The 21,654-nt window shown below is 41.1% G+C and overlaps 1 protein-coding gene across 2 annotated transcripts in view; it reads right to left on the bottom strand.

Annotated features, from left to right (window-relative positions):
• The window catches only part of GUCY2C (guanylate cyclase 2C), a 49,978-nt gene that overhangs the window by 8,696 nt on the left and 19,628 nt on the right, over window positions 1-21,654 (bottom strand). For both annotated transcript variants that reach the window (XR_003921705.1, XM_030003104.1), the window contains exons 12-21: window positions 17,683-17,764; window positions 15,265-15,370; window positions 14,647-14,709; window positions 13,976-14,047; window positions 12,921-13,025; window positions 11,586-11,672; window positions 6,712-6,844; window positions 4,799-4,936; window positions 1,078-1,166; window positions 254-345 (exon numbers count right to left, since the gene is read on the bottom strand). Coding sequence is in view for 1 of the 2 variants with exons in the window: in XM_030003104.1 (XP_029858964.1) it covers window positions 254-345; window positions 1,078-1,166; window positions 4,799-4,936; window positions 6,712-6,844; window positions 11,586-11,672; window positions 12,921-13,025; window positions 13,976-14,047; window positions 14,647-14,709; window positions 15,265-15,370; window positions 17,683-17,764 (967 nt within the window). In the remaining variant the exon portion in view is untranslated. The remainder of the gene's footprint in view (window positions 1-253; window positions 346-1,077; window positions 1,167-4,798; window positions 4,937-6,711; window positions 6,845-11,585; window positions 11,673-12,920; window positions 13,026-13,975; window positions 14,048-14,646; window positions 14,710-15,264; window positions 15,371-17,682; window positions 17,765-21,654) is intronic.

Raw genomic sequence — 21,654 nt, 5'->3', positions numbered from 1 at the left:
TGTACCAGTTTGAGGTATGGTGATCACCTTACCCTCACTCAGCTAATACATGCATAGATGCTCATGTACACACATGTACATACACATACACACGGGCTTGCCTACTTTTCTGCCAAAGAATAAGAGAGGTTCTAAGTGAAGACACACAGTTTTTCCACTGACTAAATCATAATCAGCTTACACACTAAAATGAGCTTTCTAACACTTAGGAGGAGTTTGGAGCGTCTTAAAAAACAGAGCCTCTGCTGCTTACCTGAATATTTTAGCCAGAGTACTCTCAATTTTCTTAAAGTCAGGCCTTTTCTCTGGATCTTCCTCCCAGCAGCTCTTCACTAGTGTATACACCTTCAAACAAAAATTTGAGGAAAGTCCACCTGAGTAATGGATATAGAAGGATAATGGTGCTAAACAGCACTAGTTCCTTAGGGAATTTCTGGTTACTCTTGACCGGCAACTTATTAAAATGTGTGACTAACTGTTTTGGGTCTATGGTTAGGACACTCATTGCAGGTATCTTAAACTTAACTCTGTGGTGACTAGTGACATGATCTTAACTTGAACTTGGAATACATAAATGAAAGGCAAGTAAATGGATCCAGCCTTGCAGTTAGTGCCAGATACAGTTATTGACATGGAGGTAAATGCTGTGGTAATTATTTTTCCAATATCGTGAGTTTGGGTTTTTTCTGAAACTGGTGATTCAGCCAGAAAGAATGGGATTCATTGCTGAATATGTGGATGTCTGCAATACATTTTCACCTAAGCAAGAAGCCTTAGGGGCTATGTAATCAGTGGAGAGAGGTATATGTGAGGTATGATTCATCCCATCTTAAAGATAACTAAAATAGGTCAGAAGAGTTGTACCATATAAGCGTTCATTTCTTTCCAGTGAAATAATTTTCATGTGTTGTATTTCATTTCACTGCTAACAACTATAGAATACTGTTTTTTTCCCATGAGGTTAGGGCATTTGGCATAAAATGTGCATAGCTTTCATCCTCCCATGATCATGGGCTCTAGTTTGGCCAGGACTTCCGCCGTTCACCCAGAAAATGGCTTAGTTAATTATTAGCTTACTTCCATCTGTCTTTCTCCCACTGTTTCCAAGGTCAGGTCTGGTCGGAAAGGCTTCACTCCCTTGCCGCTCTCTACTCTGTAAAGTTTCTCTAACACAGGAAAAAGATGTAAAGTTTTAAACAAAAAAAACATAAGAAGGACATTCTTTACAGATAGTGTCCTAAGATGTTACGAGTTACTGTACAAATAGAAGCCTTGAAGACAGTTCCCTCATTTTGATGTGAATTTCAACTTTGGAGCTTTTCTAAATATGTGGCACAAGATCAAAACTGGCTGGCTTGAAGGCCCCTGAAAGCAAAATGAATGGGAATGTACATGAGTATTTATTGGTCACGGTAGACATGGTTATGGCACCTTCCCAAATGAATGTTAGGCATTATTAGTGTGCCTCTCAGCATGAAGTATAGTAAAATACAATGTGGAAAGCCCATTGCAACTTGATCAAAAGTGTGGAGACATACAACTCTCATCAGAGCAGTTCAAATCATCCTGCAGATGCTCAGCTTCCTTAAAACTAGGCTATTAATATATATGGTTTAAAAACATTGCATTTGTTAGCTCATTTATATTCTTATTCATGAAATCTGTTCTATGAATGTTTTTTGGATTCTGAACACATCAGAATGCAGGCTGCATTTGCACAACTTGATTTAAGCAGAGTAAGTGAGAGCTAAAGCAAAAATCTCTCTTTGTCCTTCTCCTCCAGGTGTCAAGAGTTCCAGAGGGAGGGAGTTAAAAAAGAAAAGCAATTTTTTACCTCTGGGGGGAAGAAAGGGATCCATGAACAAGCATGAAACACATTTATTAATAATGTCTGATTATATTTGGGAGACAAATTTACTGGAGGAAACATATAATGAGCTGAGGAAGGTTTGTAATCGTGATGGTAGGTGCAAGTCTTGAGCAGCTAGGGCTGCCTAAGCATGGCCGCTGTTCATGATCACCCTAAGAAGATACAGTAGCTTCCAGCTTTGTGGTACAGAAATGAGAGACTAGAGAAGGAGCAAGAGACTTGAGTCTCCCAAATGCTATGGAGTGGAAACACTGCTAAGAAGTCTTCTGGGGGCTGAGGGACAGAAGAATCTGTGTAAGTATCATGCATGCAAGAGGAATGTGTTGGATTTCCACGCTGCGCACACACCTTAGAGCAGAAGTAACAGCAACTATTAGCAACACTGCAATTAGCCAGTGGCAGAAAGTAGTGGAACAAGGAGGCAGCCTGAATTGAGTGTCAGTACGTGACAAGATTTCACAGTCTTGAGCAGTGAATAAGGTGTTTCTGCAGAAGAGTGGAGCAACCAGCTGGCCTAACAGCTGTCTCACAGAGAAGTCAGTGAAGAAGACTCTGACCTAGTTACTTCTCTACATTAGAAATCCAGTTCTGAAAGCCCGTCATCTTTGTGGGACTTCTTTTCTCTCATTAGTAGCAACATTATTGTATGTTAAGTTGATTGATGCATATTCGCATGTTGAGAAGATTGGCTCACTGAATACCTGGAAGTTGAGTTTAGTTTTCCTAAGTTGTTGGATGGAGGCTGGGTACAGGGTTTTTTAAACAACTCTCTTAAAATCTGAACATAGTCCTTGCTGCTGCCAATGAAGTCCTGGAGAAGCAGTTATATCAGTTGTCCTGAAATATCAATATCATGTCTTCTAACTTGCAGAGATTAACTTCTGATAGCCTAGCCATTGAAAGACTTTCTGCAGGAGACTTAAAAACCAAATGAGTCTAACACGCAACAGGGATATTTCTTTGCCTGTTACCATTGACTCTAATTTGGTATTCTTTTCCCTCTTTTTATCTTAGATATTTGTAAATTAATAGACACCCCAAGTTTGAGCTACTCTCTTCCAAAGTTAGATGATGCCACAAACAAAATTCAAAGTTGTTTGAATAAGTATGGTCTGCCCTCTTGCTGCCTTTTCTTGGCTAATGAATGAATCCAGACATTTAAATGAGGAGCCACTTCAGCGATATATAACAACACTCGTTCCTTTCTGTTACATGAAAATTGATGAACTGCTGAAACTAGGCTGAACACATTTACTCAAACTGCATAATCAAAAAACAAGAACACCAAAAGCCATTAGATCAGCAACGTATATATCTTAGACATCCAGTAATGCTTTTAAGGAAAAAGCTTTGGGGAGAAAACAATCTCCTCACTGAATAGAAAACTTAAAATTTCAACTGAAGTTTACAAAGCAGGTATTTTTTTAAGTTACACTGAACCCAGACATACCAAACAGGCTTCAGGCCCCGTGAGTTTATTGCTGTCTTACTAAACATGCTGATCTGTGTGACTATCTCCAGCAACAGCACCTGGAGGTGCTAAAAATTTCAGCTGGATGGATTAACCTAATGCTATTTGAAAGGGACTGTCCTTTTAAAATGACAAAATGCAGTGTTAAGAAACAGGTCAAAGTTAAAACAAGGAACCAGGTTGTGACTATGACAGCCAGGGTCAAACACAGAGCAGTGAGGATGCCACCACATCTCAGAAGAGCCCAGAAACACTGTGTCTGAGGCCAATTAAATAACCAGTAACATAACACAGAAAAACTGTAACTGCTCAACCAACAGTTAAATCCATAGTTTGCTATAGATTTGCTTTTCAAGTCAAAATGAGCAAGGAACAGCATTGCTCTTTCCTTTCTCCATCTATTTTGGTAATATTTGTAAAATCCTTGCATTAATTAGGATTATGCCTGCCTCTTCCCAAGAAAAAGGAACAGAAAGACTTATTTTCTCTACCTTATCTTAAGCATGGAGTCCTGAAGGGTTTGCTTGAAAGGGAACAGGCATTTCTAATCTCTTTTAGGTCCACATTTATATTAAAGAGTTGGTGATGTGAAATACTGTGTTTCCCCAAATATGAACATAGATTTGTGATAATGTAGGATGATGAACATGCCCCAGAAGTTATTCTCAAATGTATCTCAGGAAAAGAGCTAGTAGGCTGTCCAGCTGCTGCGCTAGATGTTTTAACAAATGTGAGGTGAATCTATCAGAATGACTCAGAGGTAAAGGCAATGTCTAAACTTGTTGTTGGTAACTGTCACTAGGAAAATCCCAAACCCACACATGCTTTTATGTCAGTTCTAATATATAATAATGCCTGGGATTGACTGGGCTGTTAGCCACTCAAAAACAATGTCACAAAATGCACAAAAAAGGGTTTAATGGATTCACTACAGGAGGAGATGCCTTTTCTGACAGAAGTTAAATGACTAAAGTTAATTTTGACAGGCTTGAATAACATCTGAATTGCCAGTTTTTAAATGCCAACTGTTCTTGTGTCATGCTGCTGAGTTTTTGTTGTTCTGTGTTGACATTGCTGATTTATGAAGCCTAATGAGTGAATTATTATATGTTGTGCACCATTCATAATAGAAAAACCTTCGTGGCCTTTAAATGTTACAGTAAATCTGGACAGCATTGTACGACATTAACTTCTGTAATGCTGTGGCCAAGGTGAGGAGGGAGAAGAAAGGGCAAGAAAACTCAATGCAAACTTTATTTACCAAAAGAATAAGGACACTTGCCCCCACAGTGAGATCCTTCAAAGAGGCTCTTCATTCATCACACAGTGAAAGAAGCAGCAGTTCAAGAAGCTATCAGAGACAGTGCCTTTCACAAAACGTGGAGAATGGGCCAGTTACAGCTACACCATCCCAAAAGGCCAGAAGGCTGCAATGGAGAAGAAATTTGTGGATTTACCTTTGTTGTCCCGGCAGTGTCCAGTGTAGAAGGTCTCCCTGCGTAGGATGATTTCTTGGGCAATGATCCCATAGCTGTACACGTCACCCTTCTGAGATACATCAGCATGACGGAGATGCTCAGGAGCTGTCCACAGGTCTGAAGATCCATATGACAATGAGGGACGAGGTAAAGGGGGAAGGGAAAGAAGTAATTGAAAAAGGGTGATCCTTGTCAGAGCATACATTGTCTATAGTGATATTTCCTTTTACTATTTCCATATCAAACCCAGAGCCCACTGGTACTGTTTATTTCCTGCTTTAGCATTTTTCTTGAAAAGCTGACATCAATACAGGTTAGATAAACCTCTGATGTGGTAGTTTTCAATTGTCTGGGATTTGCTGACCTGAGGTGCTCACACCTCCAGAAAAGTTATGATTATTGGCAATGAACTTGCTTTTCTTAGCTAGCTTTCACGGGCTTCTTAGAAATAGCCTATGCATCTGTATAAGACCAAGGAATGCCAGTGCTATAAAAAAAATCTGAGCCATAAATTATTGAGCTAGATGAATGGAGTTTGTTATACAAGATGCCAGATGAGAAGACTCTAATATTTCCCAGCGGCCTTGATGTCATGAATCTATTGAAATAACTCTCAAGTGCTTTTGAGCCTGACATAATATTACCTGCTCATAACCACTTTCTTTCTACAGAAATTATTAATCTGTATTTCTAGTGCAACATGCACCATTGTACCTCAAAACCAGAATGCTGCCATGGTATGACAGTTTGTTATGACATGCTGGTGATGTGTCATAACAGTGACCTGCACACAGTGACCTTGAAGACAGTGTTACGATACCAGGCTGCAACATCCAGCCACAATAAACCTGTAGATCTCTTGTGAAACAGTAAGTTTTCTTCAAGGAAGGAAATCTAGTAACCAGAAATTTTGAGGCTGCTTGTGAGCAATGAAAGAAGAGAAATACATTACAATGTAACAATAATATAAATTTGAGATTTGTAAAATGAAGAATGAATAGAGCATTTACATTCAGTGCACTTTTCTTACTCTTTTTTTATGTTCTCATTGCTAGTCTTGAACATGTTTGTGTCTGAATGTAAAAATTTTCTCTCAACCCAGTTGCAAACACAGTTTCTTCCCAGATCATATACTGCAGTTATGGCACAGTGCTGTGTGCTCATTATACCCCAAGCTCTACTATACAGTTTCAGATGACATAATTTCAGATGGGCTCATCTTTTCATTCAAGATCAAGTAAGAAGGAAAAGATGAGTAGAAAGGAGTGCTCTATTTCACAGAAATGTCCTATGAATATGAGATGAACAGAAAATGTAAAGAAAAGCTGTTAAAATTATTCCAATCTGATTGAACACAAATTGCTAGATTCCTACTTAAGGAATGAAAAACATTAAGCTTATCATTGCATATAAGGATGATCAGAGTCACAAGTGTTAATGTTTAAATTAAATCACAGAGCACTGTGGTAACACGTGCATCTGATCAGTGACAAGATCATGTGGTACTTAACTCCTTTTTTTCTTCACACAAGTTCAGCTTTACTGCTGAAGAGAGCTATTTGCATGAAGGCCTTGGATGCTGAAAATGTTTCTTGCATATCAGCCACATGTGAAATCTGTTTTCTAAACTGTAAGTTGAAAATACATCTTTCCTTTCCTTCTCACCTACACTGCCTGATTTCTTTCTCTACCTGCTAATAATTGTCTTTCATTGTGTTATTTAAGTGAAGACAGTGTTTTCAGATATCATTTGACTGCTACATGAAACAAAATCATATTGTATGTTTTGTACTGTGTGCAAGATGTAATTAGGCCCAACTGGACTATGAATATAAGAAAATTCCATTGGATTGTAAACCATGAAGGAGAGTCGAACTGGGTACTGTTTTTACCTTTCCTTGGAGGCAGAATTGAATTACAGCCAAAATCAGTGATCTTCACTACCATGCGGTTGTCTACCACACAGTTTGTGGATTTGAGTCGGCCATGGACTTCAGTTTTGCTTGAGTGCAGGTAAGACATCCCCTGTGGTTGATAATAAAAGAGGAGGAAAGCAGGACTACATGTGAGACACTCAGCTGTTACCAGATTCAACAAGAATGTGAAGTATTAGTGTAATATCTGTCCAAGTAATTAAATGGCCTTCATCAGCAATGGATATGCATGAATCACAATTCCCTGTCATGGAGGGAAACAAATATTATTTTACAGAGGAGACTTTCCAAGATGACAGGAACAGTCAATGTTAAGAAACAAGGAGATGGATCATGTTGTGGAAGACTATCCTTCCTCTTAGTTAACAAAAGTCTGACATAGCAGCTTGGGTTTTGATAAGATTAGAACACAAGCAATTAGAAAAATTTATTTCCTCCCGCAGAAGTTTTGATTTCACTTGCAATAAATGCTTTCTTGGTAAATTTGTACAGATTTCTTGGAATGTCACGCAAAAAAAGTTCTTCCAACTACATGTTCATCCAATGGACACCATAGGTGTGAGGAATTGCTCTTTTTATCTGTATCATCTTTGAAGATTACCATACACCAGAGACTTCATGCAGAAACATTGCAGCAGATCCTCTTCAGCAAAGCAGAGGGCTAAAGAGTGGTCTAATGCACTAAGGCTTATATTGAATCGTAGAATTGTTTGGGTTGGAAGGGACCTTTAAAGGTCATCTAGTTCAACGCCCCCTGCAATGAGCAGTGACATCTAAGGTAGGGGATCAGATTAGACGACCATAAAGGTCTCTTCTGACCAGACTGATTATGGTTTTCTCTGTACTAGTCAATACATATCAGCTATCCATGAGCTAAACTCAGAATTGGGCACCATGAGGACTGGCAGATGCAGTTTCGGCTATATTTTCCTGAGATTCAGACTCGCCTCACAACACACACAGGCATACAAGGGTGTGTAGTTTGCCTGTTTTTACTGATAACCTCTGAATTTATCTCATTTAGTCTAAGACACTCGAATACAGTGCAATACATGAGAAGGGGCCAGCACTGAGGCATAGCAGGAAAAGGACATCAGTAAGTGGGCATAAACTGAAGAAGGAAGTAGGTATGCTAATTTGCACTCTCTTGCTACTGTTTATTCTGTTTCCTCTCTCTCTTCTGAACTACTTAAGCTCACACCTGCTTATAGCCTACTGCTTGTTGTTTTTCTTCCTATAGTCCTCTTTCCTGTAGTTCACTATATGAAGCACAATCTATATTCTGAATGGTCTTCCACTTAGACTCCTACATGTATAGCTCATCCTCTTGTATGATAACTGGTAGCTAGATAGACTTTAATCAGGGTTACCTAGCTCATGTGGTCATGAATACACAGTATGACATGCTGGGTTTTCTCTCCAAATACTGGATACCTGTAATTGGGAATGGATCAGCAAATGCTGCAAGAGATCATTGAGACATGAGCTGAGTTTTGGGCACAGTAGATGTATGTCTAAGACACAAGCAGCCTTCAAGAGATGCAATCCCTGGAGAATGTCGTTGGACTGGTTATCCTGGACCTATCTAGATCATGCCAAAATTTACAGAGACTGTGTGCACACTATATCCAAGGAACACATTTCTTGATTAAGCAGCTTTTCTCATGCAGCCCTGATGACACTATCCAGGATGTTTTGCCTGCTCTAGGTCCTATTTCCTCCAGCTGCGCCTTCTTCCAGCTCATTCTTTCATCAGCCAGGAAATATACCCATTGCTACAGCAGAATTCCCAATCAGTTTCAGCATCAAATGGCAGGCAAAGGTAATTTTGATTTCTTTATACCAGGGCTTTCTTCTTAACAATTTCTGGAGGCAGAAGTCTTATAGATGTGCCTGATAAAGTTTTCCTCTTTCATTCCAACTATCCTATGCACTTACCTGCAAACACAGAGCCTATTAAGAACCCACAATGTGGTTCTCAAAATTTATAACAACTTCCAGTGCAGTACTCCTAAATCCTTGAGGCACTCTTGTAACTTCTGCTCTGAAGCTTTAGTTCTGACTGAGAACCCTTTTCCTGACACAATGCAGGAATATTACAATCCCTTGCACAATATCCTGCAGCAGCCCCTTATTTAGTAAATAGTGTTGCAACAACAGTGTGTGCACTAATAACTGCAAGGCTTGATTACTGCAATTCCTTCTTAGCAGACCTTTCATCAGAGCTCTTTGGTCACATGTAGCCAAATCCATGTAGCTACAGGTGGTGCCATCAGACTTAGAGACAGCAAAGATAGCAAAAAATAGGAAAAAAAAAAAAAGTAAATGGAGCCATTTTAGGGCTTCTCCTTTGCCTACACCACCTCCTCTAGTGGACTAAGGGCTGCTCTAGGAATAGTCTAGCTGTACCAGGGAATAGAAAGTATTCAACCTCTGTTCAGAAACACTGATGCAGCAGCTTCTGTGCCAGATGAAGAGCAGGCAAAGCCTGAGGACTGTCTGGGCAACGGTAAAAGCAGGTTGTAGGAAAGTGGTGGTGTGGAGAGGGAGAAGCATATCAAAAGGAAGGCAAAGGAACTGCAGGAGCCAGTCACAGGGATTTTAACAGCCTGGCGAGCTGGGGCTGGTCTTGAAAAGGGCAGGTGCTGGAATGAGAGGAACTGGAGCTGAAGGGCTATGAAGTGACTTATGTAAAGCAAGAAGCCATTCAAGTAAAAATAGACAGGGTGCCTGGAGGTTGGGAAGCTGTGGTTTGGGAAAAGCCAGAAAAGAAATTAATGGAAACGTCTAGGTCCCAGAGGCTCCACCACACCATCAGGTCAAGGAATAGGAGAGGCTGGCAGATCATCCAAATGACAGTAAGTTTCCTGATATTCCTAGGTACATACAAGTTTTCAGGAAGATTTTGTGAACCATCTCTACTAACATGGCCAATAATGCTCAGGAGTCATTCCACAGAACAGATGCGGTGAGCCACCCATCCTCAGACTCCATGTCCTGTCCCCATTACCAATGGTGCAGTGGGGTTGTGAAGTCCCAGTCCCAGTGCAGTCACTGGGCATTTCGTCACTTCCTTCAGAGCGACTGGGATTTCTCTCTCCTTCTCGTAAACAGAGCCAGTACTAATCCCTATTTTCTTAGGAAACATCTGAAGGTGAACTGCAAAGGGTTAAAAAATACCGTGGTTTTTGATATGCTATAAGGAGGAAGGGAAACTCTGCTGCTGCTATTTAAAATGAAACTTAATGCTGAACATTAACTGAACTTGAAAGTCATTAACAAGGCCAACAAACTGTGACAATTTGGATTAAGGGGGCTTTAATAAAGAGCAAGATTTTCAGTATCTCTTTAGAACAGACACAGTGGAGTCATTCATCGTGGAGACCAAATCTGAACTGATGCATGTAGGGAAATGGGAGGACTGTCCAACTGCAAACCAACAATAGGAAGAGGAGAGCAGTTGATCACTAGAAAAAAGGCAGAGGTAATTCTCTATGTTACCTGCAGAGGTATAATGAATTATTATACCTGTGAATTATAAAGGTTCCTTAACTACCAGCTAAGCAGATACAAGTCTCTAATGTAGAATAGAATTTCCTTTACTGTTCATATTGAGTCTTCCTACCACAAGGACCTAAAACGTAAAGATCTGTTGAAAGCTACTGAAAACGAGTCTTGGTTTCTGTACAGGATTAATGTCTTCCCTCTCGAACTGCCTGAAATGGATAGCTCTAGTTTCTAGTTTCTCACTCTAGTGAGTGAGAAAATCAGGATGCAAAATAAACAGTTTATTTAGAAAAAGTTTATCCTGTCTCTGGATCCAAATTGGAATAATTTCATCATTTTGAAAAACCACATTTTTCCTTTATATGCCTTACCTGAGGCCAGAGAGCAGTGTGTTTTGCAGGTCTTGTGACTGCACAGGCCCTACTTACTAATCAGAGCCACTGGTCAACAGATTGTAACACTCTCATCTTTGGGTCTGTCCTGGTGTCGGCTGGGATAGAGTTAATTTTCTTTCTAGTAGCTGGTATAGTGCTATGTTTTGGATTCAGTATGAGAATAATGTTGGTAACACACTGAAGTTTTCAGTTGTTGCTAAGTAGTGTTTAGACTAAATCAAGGATTTTTCAGCTTCTCATGCCCAGCCAACAAGAAGGCTAGAGGGGCACAAGAAGTTGGGAGGGGACACAGCCAGGACAGCTGACAGAGAGTGGCCAAAGGGGTATTCCATACCATGTGACGTCGTGCCCAGTATATAAACTGGGGGGAGTTGGCCTGGGGGGATCGCTGCTTGGGAACTAACTGGGCATCGGTCGGTGAATGGTGAGCAATTGCATTGTGCATCACTTCTTTTGTATGTTCCAATCCTTTTATTATTATTAGTGTCATTTTATTATTGTTACTATTATCATTATTAGTTTCTTCCTTTCTGTTCTATTAAACTGTCCTTATCTCAACCTACGAGTTTTACCTTTTTTTTCCTGATTCCCTCCCCCATCCCACTGGGTGGGGGGAAGTGAGTGAGTGGCTGCATGGTACTTAGTTGCTGGCTGGGGTTAAACCACAAGAGGGTCACATTTCTTTGGGGCATATTTTATTTGTTTATTTATAAAGAACCCAAAGCCAGCTCTGGCTCCCATTTCCCCCTTCAGTTTGAGAGCCACTGGTTCCTCCTGCCCCATATACCTATCCCCAGAGGAGGAAAAAGTGGAAAGGCATACATCCTCTAGCAAGGAAAGGAGAAAACCCTGAGAGCTTCACTTCTCCAGAGGATCTGTTTGGCAAGACAGACAGGTTGATTAACAGTGCACTGTCAGTAGCCCGCTTACCTTGGCAATATCGTACATGATGGAGATTTTAAATTCCCAGTCCATGAATGTGCCGTCAGGGTAGGAGATTTTATCATTTAAAACATCCTGTGAAGAGAAGAAAAGAGTAGTTTTAAACTCCATCAGGAAAAAGGAGAAGATGAGATATGAGTATCTAAATCACATAGCCTTTCAACCAGAGACTGAAAGAGGTAGCCCTTCATTTTTTATGGGGAGTACATGCACTAGAGCAGGAGTTGACTCAGAAAACAGGGAATATGAAATATATTTTAGGTTTACACAGAGCTAGAAAATTGAGGACTCCAGAAAAGAGGTTTTTGTGTAATTAAAGATAAATAGTGAATTTGCTTTTAAAGCTGGGTCTTTAATAAAGCAAAATAGCTGAGACAGAAATGGGCAAGGTGTGCAAGAGGAAGGGAAAGGAATCTCTGTGGTTTGTGCTCACAGTCCATTTCCTACCAATTTACTCATGACTTTATCAGTTCAAACTAGACTGTTCCTTTATCTTAAAGTGCCAGTCATTTACAGTTCCTCCAGCCACTATGATTTCCATTGCTAAAAGTAAACCTCCATGAGTGTGCCAGTTTACAAGAAAAGAACTAGAGAGAGAGCTGTTATTTTGCTGCCTTGCTGTGAGTTTGTTCCAGAGACTACCGCTACTGATGAGAGTCTTTCTATGAACTCAGAATCAGAGACCATGTGTGCCTGCAGAAGAGCTGATGCCACCATTACTTCATGATCAGTGCTGAAATAATATTGGTAGTAACAAACAGTAAGTCTTTCCATAACACTTGCCAGGCATCAATTTACCGTTTCTTTTTATAAACAGAAATGAAAGGCTGTTGTCCCTTACAGCACAGGATTTGCCATATTCCAGCCTCAAACTGTTTGTCCCCTATTCGTATGGAATATATCCTTTTCTCTATTCTTTCACACTCTGGGGGCACTATGGGGTCAACAAGGGCATCAGCAGAGACAACAGCTACAGCCTGGAAAATAAAGAACAAGTTATATCCTATATGCTCCCAATAGGGGACACAATAAAAATACTGGCTGTTGCTGTTGCCTGCGCACAGCTCTGCCTGTACTTTTCCTTGCTTGCACCTCACCTTATCCTCTGGCTGCTGAGAACCATCAAACTGATGGCAGCTGCAGCAGCACCTGGGGAAGGCTGGAGAGAACCGAGCAAGGGAGAGGGAACTTGAGTCAGAAATCTGCCACCACTTGCTCCATCCATGGCTGCAGCATCAAGGCCAGAGACAGAGATGTGGATTTTTTTCCTTAATTTGAAATTTGATAATTTGGGGGTGGAAGGAGAGCTCCAAAATTCTTTACCCGCAGAGAACCTCTTTCGCAGTACTCAATCACCCCAAAGATCATGGTGTCTATCTTCACAGTGCCATAGAACTTGGTCAGGTTGTAATAATCAATCTGCAGGAGCTAGAGCAGAAATGTTGCATCTATTTTTAAAAGCAATCATTGTTAGCACAGAAACACAGGTCAAGGATACTTGTGTGATGTGGCTTTTTATCTCAGGCCTTGATAAGATGTATGAGTTTCCTTTAAACCAGTGTGTACTAAGGCACTGAGTGAAGTGCTTGAAGACATTTGTCATTCCAGAGCCTTCTGGATTAGGGAGATAAGAGTGGCTGCTGTTGGATACTGCAAATTAATTCCAGAGCCCACTATAGTCTCCATTATTGCCTTTCTACTCAAACCTCCCAGTTGACCAGAATAGCCATTATGACTGACAGAATGTTGTGAATCACTCAGTAAATGAGCAAGTAATAAAAATTTAATGATGCTGCATGATATTATGGACTTTGTCCATTTATATAGACAACTGTAGTTTACTTTGAGGTATTTTTAGAGCTTACTGAATTTGCAGTATAGCTGTGTTGTGTAAAAAGGAAAACTATTCATTCAGAAAAGATGCAGTACTGCAGCCAAATTCATTTGTCATGTTGGAAGAGTCTGTATGCACAAGTCAGCAGACAGTTACTTATATTTAAAGAGCTGCATTTGGCATTCAATAATAAGATTTAACTACAACATTCCGCTACTAATGAATTAGCATGATATGAGCAAAAAGAGTGCATTGCCTTTTAGCATCAGCTATAAAAATGTGTTTAGGAAGGCCATATGACAGAGCATGAATTACTTCATTCATCCTCAGCTTCACTGGCATATAATTCAGACTCTGAACTGGTGATGAGATCACACACACAAAGAGAAAGTTCATCAAGCAATATCCTTTGAGGAACTCATTACCCATCCACCTCACAAACATGCACAAGCAATGGCTGTTGGAGTTGACAGTGGAAAGCAATGACTTCACTCATAGGCTCCATCCCACCCTGCAGTGTCCAGTTGCTACATGCAACAGTTACCTTGTTCAGTTCTATTTTTTGCTTCTCTGAGAAATTACCATCATTGTGTTTGAGATCCTTTAGGATCACTACCTGAAGAAAAAATAACAGTGGGTAAAAAAATCATAGGCTTAGTACAACAGCAATTCATCTTTCTTTTCCAAGAAATGTCCATACACAGAAATACTTCAGAAACACCTGTCTACTGCTTAGCTGTTGGAGTATCAGTTAATCAGCTAATAAGTAACGGAGTTGTATTTCCTTCAAAAGATTTACCAGGTAGATAGGAACTATTTAGAACTGTCAATGATGCAAATTTTAACTCAACATGAATATATCTCAGTCAGGCAGATAGCTCTACTGATTGTACAAGAATTGCCATGTAAATGGCCTGTCCTCCATTAATCCGTTCATCTCCTTGGTACCAAAAATGTATCAAATTTCAGGTCCCTCTGTTTCTGCTTCTGCACTTCTGGACTAGGCTAGGCGTTCATGGAGTCAAATATTTTGCCTCTTGTCAGTAAGCAAAATGCAAAGCACCTGATTTGGAATAAATGGCTTATTCCTTCCGTAAGATCAAGCCATTTTGCAAGGTTGGGAGAGGTGGAATTGTCTCTGGAGAGGAACAATCTCCTCCCAGAAAGAGCCCTCCTAAGCCAAGGGAGGGAGTGTGGACACTGCAGGCAGGTTACCTTCTTGTCATATTTGCCTTGGCGCAGTCTCTGGGTGGTGTCACGTCTCTTATCTTCATCGATCTGAGAACAAAGAATAATAATCAACTTGCAATTATCACCTACTCCCCATTTGGCAGGTCCAGAGAGATAAGTAACGTCAGTGTGTACCACACAGAGAAGCATAAGTCTCTCTCTCTAGGGAGTGCCACTGCATGCCACAGAAAGTGCCAGACATCCATGCCGCTCCCACAGCTGCCGTGGCCTCCACCTGCTGCTTTCCTGTTTTTGGGGGTTGGAGAGGCATAACAAAGCACAGGGATATTATTTGTAACAGTGGTGGTGTGGAAGAGACTGGAAATCAATACCCAGCCTGTTCCCCCATCACAAAATGAGCTTGACTGTTGGGAAACAGATACATTCTATTAGGGAGCAGTAGATGGAGAATAATCTCTTTTTTTCCTCAATACACCAAGTGAGGGTTAAAAAAAATTTAAAAAGAAATAATTTTCACAGATCCTAGTTCTACCAGAGCCATAGCCTGCATTGCACTTGGAGCATGCCAACACCCCAGCATTGATGGATGGTCTTTAGAAGACAGAATCCAAGACCTAGATTCAGGCATCATGCTTCTCTTACCTTCAAACTAATATGACTTGTCTCACTGGTCTCCAGAGGCAAGATTTGCTCAGGCGGTATATGGGACCATTTCTTCCACCGACGCTCATTATCTCTCCTGTACTTCCTGCAAAAGGAGTGAACTCATTCAGAACATCCTCCCAGTGAATCGAAACCCACAACAGGAGATTAGGACAGGGAAGTTTCCAGTGTGAGGATGACACAAGGATGGAGTGTCAGGTGGGTAAGGCTTGAGCACAAGCCCTGTGACTCTTGTACAGTTTCCCAGTTTGAGGCTGCTCTAATTCCTCTAGCTTTGGGAAAGCCTAAATTCTCATTCAATTCCATAGACGTAGCAGAACAACAGAACAGATTTAGCAGAACAACTGCTAGGCAATTGCCAGTGTCTCAAGGGAGGTCAGAACAATTTAAAGCACACAGGGCTGTCTGGATTTTATATAGTCTTCTCCTCTGTGTTACTGAATGTACTCTGAAGTGAGGTCCCACAAACAAATGCAACCCAAAGGAAATCCTGGCATCAACACTGGATGGTAAGAGCTGGTGTGAATACAATGTGAGGAGAAGAGGTAGCAAGAGTGTTGAGATGAGATGCCTTTTTGTGCATGTCCCTTGTATTCTGCACATTTTGTAAAAAATGACAGAGGGAAGAGCCCTCTCCCTCAGGGGAGAAGGAAACTGCTGCCTCCCTTGCAGAATTTCAGAGCAGACTCTGTCTTCTCTTAGAGAAAAGCTGCAAGAAGACTAGCACTTATCAAACTACCCACTTAGCCGTGCAAGTCCTTCCTCTATTAAAAAAACCACAGGACTGACTGGAGGGACTGCAGGGGAATCCCAACACCCTGATGACTGCTGGCAAATGCTCCAAATGGGAGAACCCATGGTATTGGCTAATAATACAAATATTCCCTTTTCCAACATATTTTAGCTCACACATGTATAAGAAAAGGGAGTTCTTGTGGCAAGAACTGTTTTTCTCAGTTCAGTCTTGTAAGCTGTATCACCAGGATGTACTGCAATTGAAACTGGTATCAGCTGGTGATTAAGTACATATCAAACTGAATGAAAATCTACTTGGTCTAATATTTAGTTATGTGTTTTTCAGGACTTTGGTTGTTTACTTAGCGGTCAGAACTACACAGGGAGGTGTGGGATAGTTCAAGCGTCCTAGAAACTTGAGAGATGAAGAAGGAATAATGAGGCATTTTGTTCATTTTCATAGCTCAGTCTCTGTTCTCCTTTGCTTGTTAGGGAACACTCTTCAGTAGCAATTATAGTTGAGAAGTTTGCTATTATTTCAACACTAAAAGGGCAAGCTTTATTCTAAAAAATCCTCAGGCATCTATTCTATATTTGATGCTTGGGAATATTACAGTGATATGTATACAATAATAATCTAATCATCTAAACAGAATCTTTAGATTTTATGCATCTGCAAATATGGAAGAGTACAGAACATTTTACAAGTCCAAACTGTCTCCAGACAGATTTTTATCAATTTTCGTAGCCATTACAAACTTTACATGTCTGTTTATATGTTAGTGCTTAGATGTGGCAATGATTAGCTCTTCCATTTGCTGAGTACAACTGGATGTGTAAGAGTTGTATACCTTCATCTTTGATTTTTCCCTTGTGAAAAGCTTTAGTTAGCAAGGCAGACTGGTCCACTCAAAATAAGAGACCCAGTAGTATCTGTTTCTAATCAAGTTTTCTTAAGACCTGATTTTCTCACTTTTTCTGAAGTTCTCAGATATATAGCAAAGAGGGATGCTGAGCTACTGAAAACAGATGCACAGTAAAGACAATTTTTTTAAATATGAAAGAAAATCATATACTTTGGAAATGGGGTGGCATTTCTTCCAGCAAAGGAGACATCACTGATTTCTCCTTTTTCTATCACGATAAAGCTGAACTGTGTATGAAATTATAGCTGTTAGAAAAGTCTGTATGTGAGGAGTTGGACTGAGCCGGGGATGGATGGATCCATGCAATGAAAACACCAAAACCTCATGGTGTTTCGATTCCTACAGTGACTCAAGACAAATACCTCCTTCTAGATTGAACTTTTATGTCACTGATAGGTTAAAGAAACTTAAGTGAACCCTAAGTAAGGTAAGGATGGGCAGTAAGTGGAAAAAGTCTGAAGATTGTTCTGTAACGTATGTTTCTGAGTATGTACAGGAATCAGAGCTTTTTAGCAGATGCAAAAACTCTGAGCTTTGCTGCATCGTCTACCTTGATTATTAACCTGACATAACAACACTATGGATGCAAACACTACTTGGCATATACTAAAGAGTTCATACTGAGGGCAATCACCCAGTTATGTAAGGTAAGCTAATGAATGGCTCTTCAGCAGAGATCAAAGGCCCTAAGAGGAAAACTGTTCAAGGACAAACAGAGGGCCAAAGGGGTTGGTACCTTAGAATCATCAAAGAGATGATCAAAACCAGAATCACAATTCCCGTGAGTGTAAAGACAGCAATGGTCAAGATGTGTGGGCCTGCAGAGAAGAAAAATTGAAAAATAAACAACTTGACAAAGGACACTGAAAAACAATACTGTATTTAAGAAATTACCCTCACCCACACATGTGCAAGTCACAGTAGCTGAGCAGGGATATTCTTTGGTCACATCCAAATTGACAGGCTTTGGTAAAGTCCGGCACTGCCTAGAGATGACATATGCCTGCCTCTTTCACTGCGGGTTGAAGCATGACCTGGAGCAGTGCAGTCTTACATCCCCACCTGAGGCGTGGGCACTCTGTAGGGACACCCAGGTGGGAGGTGCATTAAACAGCACTAAATCTCACATCAGCTCAGCCGCAGAGTTTCCAGGTGTTCTCCTCTTTAAAAACAAACTGGGATAGTCCAGGAATAAAGCTGACTTTTCTTAGTAACCACATTTTAAAAAATGAAGTAGCCAAATTTCTCCTTTCAGTAACTACTTAAGATAGCGGAGGCAAACCTTGGGTACAACTCTTTGTGGGATAGGGATGTAGATGGGGTAACCAGTTGACCATTTGAAATCAGAGTCACTGGCAGGCAGGAAACATTGTTTTCCCCCAGCATACCCAGGCCTTAATGCAAAATGGGCTCTTCATTGACTTATTTGGATAAGGCTTTCTCTGAACTGGGGAACAAAGGTTTGGTCCCTATGTTTTTTACCATTAAACACAATACTCACTGATGACTTTCTGATTCAGGCTTTATAACCTATGTCTTTTCCTTTCCAGTTCTGCTGGATACCCACCCAGTGTGAAAGACAGGTCCCTTTGACAGTGAATTTACCACAAGTACCCATACCTTTGTCACTCAGAGTCTTTACTGATATAATTTGCTTCAGGATGGGATACACCTGAAGACCACAGCTTCCACCCAGAATTTCAGCTGATACAGAGTACAGCCACTTGTGGATTTGAAAGGCTTTTCTCACAAGAACTTGTTATCCAAGAAGAGGTCAAGATGAAGATCATGGTACAGCTTTTAACATACACAAACTTTCCAAAATTTTGCACCTGGGTTCGCTCCTTATCGCCCCAGTTGTTTAAAGTGATTCTGTAGTTGTTGTAGACAGAGCTTTGGAGACTGTGGACTCATTCCTGAACACATTTGTATGCTGCATTGGGATGACAAGTGGTACTGAGCGGACTATATGGAATTTGTATGCTATAGAGGGAAGTTAATCTGGTGCAGCACTGCCAGATTAGTGTCCTTGGAAGCTGCCAGGTGCCAAACAATTTGAAAACGAAGTTGTTCAGGCATCTGAGGACTTAGACCCAAAATCACATGAGGGTCCTAGTCCTGAGCAGGCAGGCAGAACTGGCAAGGTTGGGAACTGATTATTTAAGGTTGTAATTTTTATTGTCTTAATGTGGAAAGGTGAACTGAAGCCTATCTTGGGTCAGTTCTTGGAGCTCAGGGGTACTGGGAAGGAAAATTGTGGCCACCAACTTCCTTTGAAGAGCAACAAGCCATTAGGGCAGAGCTTTGTCTGGTGGTCACACATCTAGAGTGTACCTACCCTACTGAGCAAGTCTTCCAGGCAAAGATGGCAGAGGAGAATCTAGTTTTGCAGACTGCCATGTTGGTTACGGACAGTAAAAGAGCTGCACTAGTCAGCTTTACTGAGGCTAATGCACATCTGCATGTGCCTAGAAACAGAAATAAAGGCACACAGGAAAATGATAAAGTGTCAAAATCAATAAATTAAAAAGCAACAAGACACACACTAGCTCCAGAATCAAACACCAGCTGGGCAGGGATTTTGAACATACCAGTGTAAGTGTCTGCATCTAACATAGAATTCAGTTTAGGAACCTGGATTTTGGACCCAGCTCTCTGGCTTTGATTTTTTGTTCTGTGTATCACATCTCCCCACCTTTTTTCTGCGTGTTCATCCCAGCATCAGTCGCAGCGCCTCCGAGTAACTTAGTGTTAGTCTGATGCTCTCCATTGAACTGTCAGTACTACTGTTTCCCTCCACCAAGGAAGGACACTGAGTTACCACGATAAAACGACATATACACAAGGATGTGCAAAGCCATTTCCTACGAATTCTCTAAAACTTAAACTTTGTGAATAGGGGTTTGCAGCTTGACAATCAGCAGGTCGAAGCTGCCCATGGAAACTCTGTGGGACAGCAATTTCCCGTTCCTGAGGCTTTGCTACCACCTCCTGGCACTCGGTATTACAACACACAAAGGGAGAGTGCATCACAAATTAACTGCTTCCAGGTCCTCTGGAACCAGAAACCTTTGTGTATTTGAAGGCTGACCTTATCCACGTTTAGAGCAGGGGTTCAAACTTTCTGAATAATGGCAAAATGTGGATGAAGCACCTTTTTTTAAGGGATGCCAGGAGGAAGGAGGGTAGCAGAACTGCATCAGCTGTTCTCAGTTACAGCTTAGGAAGGAGCAGGGCTCTGGTTGCTGTGTTTGTTCACCTCCCTGGAGGAAGAAACATAGTTCTGGTTGGAAAGTTTTGACTGGCTTTGGCTGTACTTAAATTTACTTAAACTTTGGCCATAAAAAGTTGCCCTTTGGGGGAATATATTTGTTTAGAATCACACTGAAGGAAGGTTTATTTTTTAGAAATGTGAAAACAAAATAATCAAGTGCCTGTGGAAGGTGGTTTTACTTTGATTTAGAGTAGCTTGGCTACAAAGTCAGGCCTTTGTTGAGTGCTGAATGTTAAGCTGCTAGTTTGTAGTCACTGGTTTTCTGCAATTCCCAAACATTTTTCTTTTGCCTTTGTACAGCAGCTTCAAACAAGGATGAACTCAGGGGAATGTTTTAAAGATACAGAGATCCTCTGACAGCACAGCATGTTGTGGGGACAAAGGGATGAATGAGAATGGGACTGGAGAAACACTGAGAAGGCTGGGGCCAAGCAGCAAGCCCTAATTTGAATCCATCTGATTTACTTTACTGAGGAATAAAAGTGTTTGAATCCATGTACCATCTTACTGTGAATAGACTTTTAGTTATCAGATGGTGTTTGTTCCTCCAGTTATTGGTTTGCATTGCAATATTCGCTAGTGGAGGTAAGCAGTACAGCAAGCTAATGGAGGCTGGACCTTTAACAGTGACACCTTTGGACACTCACTGATGGGAATGAGTCAGGTGAAAACTAACCCACTGTGCACTAAACCTTGCAACCACTGCCACTGCAATAATCTTTATCCTGCATATCATACCCTGAAGAATATACCTTTCCATTGCCAATCACCATGTGACAGCACTCTACCTGGGGAAACAATCCCAGTCTTCTCAGGCTGCCAAGGCTCTACTCTGCTATGCTGAATTACAAGGGGATTCAACTGTTCTATCCAGGAGTCACCAAGATCTCAAAAGAAAAGGAGGTGGTGACTTCTGGGATTTCAGATTTAAAGTTTGAGTGGAGATAGTGCAATAACCTAGTTTCCCATCGTTTTTCTGTAAGGAGCCAGCTCATCTAAGAGACCCCTCCAGAGAAGTACCCTGAACCTGCACAGTGCTCTGTTGTCTCCCCAGCTCCCTACAACAAGGAGAAAGGGGCAAGCAGAAGCCACCGTGCTGCATCAGTAATACAGAAATGCAGAGTCAGATAACTCATCATAACCTTAATTCTGCTGTCTTTCCTGAACATTCTTTCAAACGATTCACACCACCACCATCTTCTAGTGAAGGTTTTATGTTTGGGGGTCACCTCTTCCCAAACACGCCATGGTATTCTCCACAATCACTGGTACAGTATGGAGTCCATGAAAGACTTAGTAGTGCCTAAACAGAAATGCAGGTTTAGAATTGGGCTGGATGCAGAGAACATGGCAGGCTGGGGCAGAGGAAGGAAAGATGCTGTTCTGCCCCCAGCTCCTGGTGTCACTGGCTGGGGGCAATGTGAAGGTTGCATG

The sequence above is a fragment of the Aquila chrysaetos genome, chromosome 26 (genome assembly GCF_900496995.4).
Source record: "Aquila chrysaetos chrysaetos chromosome 26, bAquChr1.4, whole genome shotgun sequence".
In the NCBI taxonomy this organism is placed as follows: Eukaryota; Metazoa; Chordata; class Aves; order Accipitriformes; family Accipitridae; genus Aquila; species Aquila chrysaetos.
Note: the sequence above shows the minus strand (reverse complement) of the source record. Positions and strands in the feature narration are given on the sequence as shown.